The 2,500-nt window shown below is 42.1% G+C and overlaps 1 protein-coding gene across 1 annotated transcript in view; it reads left to right on the forward strand.

Moving 5' to 3' along the window:
* The first annotated feature begins 954 nt into the window (after positions 1–954).
* LOC124403836 (nuclear receptor coactivator 7) overlaps positions 955–2,500 on the forward strand; it is an 8,243-nt gene continuing 6,697 nt past the window's right edge. Inside the window, exon 1 of the mRNA XM_046877627.1 lies at positions 955–1,051. Within this exon, the coding sequence (XP_046733583.1) occupies positions 1,026–1,051 (26 nt within the window). The 5' untranslated portion in view covers positions 955–1,025. The remainder of the gene's footprint in view (positions 1,052–2,500) is intronic.

Consider the following 2,500-nt stretch of genomic DNA (forward strand, 5'->3'; position numbering starts at 1 on the left):
AGTGGGAGGACTGGGACTGGACAGAACTCTCTCTCTCTCTCTCTCTCTCTCTCTCTCTCTCTCTCTCTCTCTCTCTCTTTCTCTCTCTGTGCGTTGGGTGTAAAGGTAAATGAGATATATTTACACAGACAGATCAGATGAGATGATGTGGAGGTCAAACTGTAGCTCTTTGCTGATGCTGCTTTTAATGTAGTACCATATTACAGTGACCCAGATCTGTGTGTGTGTGTGTGTGTGTGTGTGTGTGTGTGTGTGTGTGTGTGTGTGTGTGTGTGCGTGCTGATGACCCAGATACGTTTTCTGTGTGGGCTAAAATATTCCTTATGTGTGTGCATCAAGGAACCATAAAAAAGTTTTTACTACTGTGAACATCATCACAGAGAGAAAATGAAAAAAAGTGAAGAGATGGAGGAGGAGGAGAGGAGAAGTTGTTCCAGAAGTTCAGTGTAATCATGAAAAATGTTACACATGAAGTACCTGATGCTTGATATGCTTGAAAGGGTAAAATAATAAAATCATTATTGAAATGATTAAGGTGTGGTGGAGATGGACGTGAGGTGAAGGTGAGGTTGAGGTGTAGATGGACGTGAGGTTGAGGTGTGGTGGAAGTAGAGATAGAGGTGTGATGGAGGGGGAGATGGAGGTGAAAGTGAAGGTGGAGGTGGGCATGGCTATAACACACCTGATACACAGCAGTAGAAGTTTAACACCATGCTGTGTATTGTGTGCGCTGATGTACAGGACTAAAATTGCTTTGATGGAGGTTTGATGGTCCTCAGCACACACAGTTTGCTTGACTCACTCGTTCTGCACGTTCTCATACTGAAACATTTGCTCTCGTGTTAATAATTAGTTAATATTGATTTAATGGTGAGGTAATGAGTGACTCTGTGTCGCTGCAGCGGTTATATATAAGAGTAGGAGGGGTTTAGTCACAAGGATTTAAGAGTTGATATAAAGCAGATCTTCCGCATGGTGAGCTGGACTGGAAACTCCTGAACCTTGTCTTCTCAGATCTGTCCATCATGGGCGTGGCCTACAGCGTAGGAGAGTGAGTCTCTTCTGTCGCTTACATTCATATACCTATAAAAACTATATGATGTATAACAGGGTCTGTATGGGGGTGTTGAGGTGTTTTGAGATGTGTAGAGGTGTGTAAAAGTGTGTAGAGATGTGTAGAGATGTATGGAGGTGTGTAGAGATGTGTAGAGATATATAGAGGTGTGTAGAGATGTGTAGAGATGTGTAAAAGTGTGTAGAGATGTGTAGAGATATGTAGAGGTGTGTAGAGATGTGTAGAGATATATTGAGGTGTGTAGAGATGTGTAGAGATGTGTAAAAGTGTGTAGAGATGTGTGAGGTGTGTAGAGGTGTGTAGAGATGTGTAGAGATATAGAGGTGTGTAGAGATGTGTAGAGATGTGTAAAAGTGTGTAGAGATGTGTAGAGATATGTAGAGGTGTGTAGAGATGTGTAGAGGTGTGTAGAAATGTATAGAGATGTGTAGAGGTGTGTAGAGAGGTGTAGAGATGTTTAGAGGTGTGTAGAGATGTGTAGAGATGTGTAGAGATGTTTAGAGGTGTGTAGAAAAGTATAGAGGTGTGTAGAGATGTGTAGAGGTGTGTAGAGATGTATGGAGGTGTGTAGACATGTGTAGATGTGTGCAGAAATGTATAGAGGTGTGTAGAGGTGTGTAGAGATGTATAGAGGTGTGTAGAGATGTATAGAGTTGTGTGGAGGTGTGTAGAGATGTTTGGAGGTGTGTAGAGGTGTGTAGAGATGTGTAGAGATGTAGAGATGTTTAGAGGTGTGTAGAAAAGTATAGAGGTGTGTAGAGATGTGTAGAGGTGTGTAGAGATGTATGGAGGTGTGTAGACATGTGTAGATGTGTGCAGAAATGTATAGAGGTGTGTAGAGGTGTGTAGAGATGTATAGAGGTGTGTAGAGATGTATAGAGTTGTGTGGAGGTGTGTAGAGATGTTTGGAGGTGTGTAGAGGTGTGTAGAGATGTTTAGAGGTGTGTAGAGATGTATGGAGGTGTGTAGAGATGTGTAGAGATGTGTAAATGTGTGCAGAAATGTATAGAGATGTGTAGAGGTGTGTAGAGATGTATAAAGGTGTGTGAAGATGTGTAGAGGTGTGTAGAGATGTGTAGAGGTGTGTAGAGATGTTTAGAGGTGTGTGGAGGTGTGTAGAGATGTTTAGAGGTGTGTAAAGATGTGTAGAGGTGTGTAGAAGTGTGTAGAGGTGTAGAGGTGTGTAGAGATGTTTAGAGGTGTGTAAAGATGCGTAGAGGTGTGCAGAGATGTGTAGAGGTGTGTAGAAATGTTAGAGATGTGTAGGTGTGTAGAGGTGTGTAGAGATGTGTAAAGGTGTTCAGAGGTGTATAGAGGTGTGTACAGATGTGTAGAGGTTGTAGAGATGTTTAGAGGTGTGTAGAAATATGTAGAGGTGTGTAGAGGTTGTAGAGGTGTATAAAGATGTGTAGAGGTGTGTAGAAA

The sequence above is a fragment of the Silurus meridionalis genome, chromosome 21, assembly GCF_014805685.1.
Source record: "Silurus meridionalis isolate SWU-2019-XX chromosome 21, ASM1480568v1, whole genome shotgun sequence".
In the NCBI taxonomy this organism is placed as follows: domain Eukaryota; kingdom Metazoa; phylum Chordata; class Actinopteri; order Siluriformes; family Siluridae; genus Silurus; species Silurus meridionalis.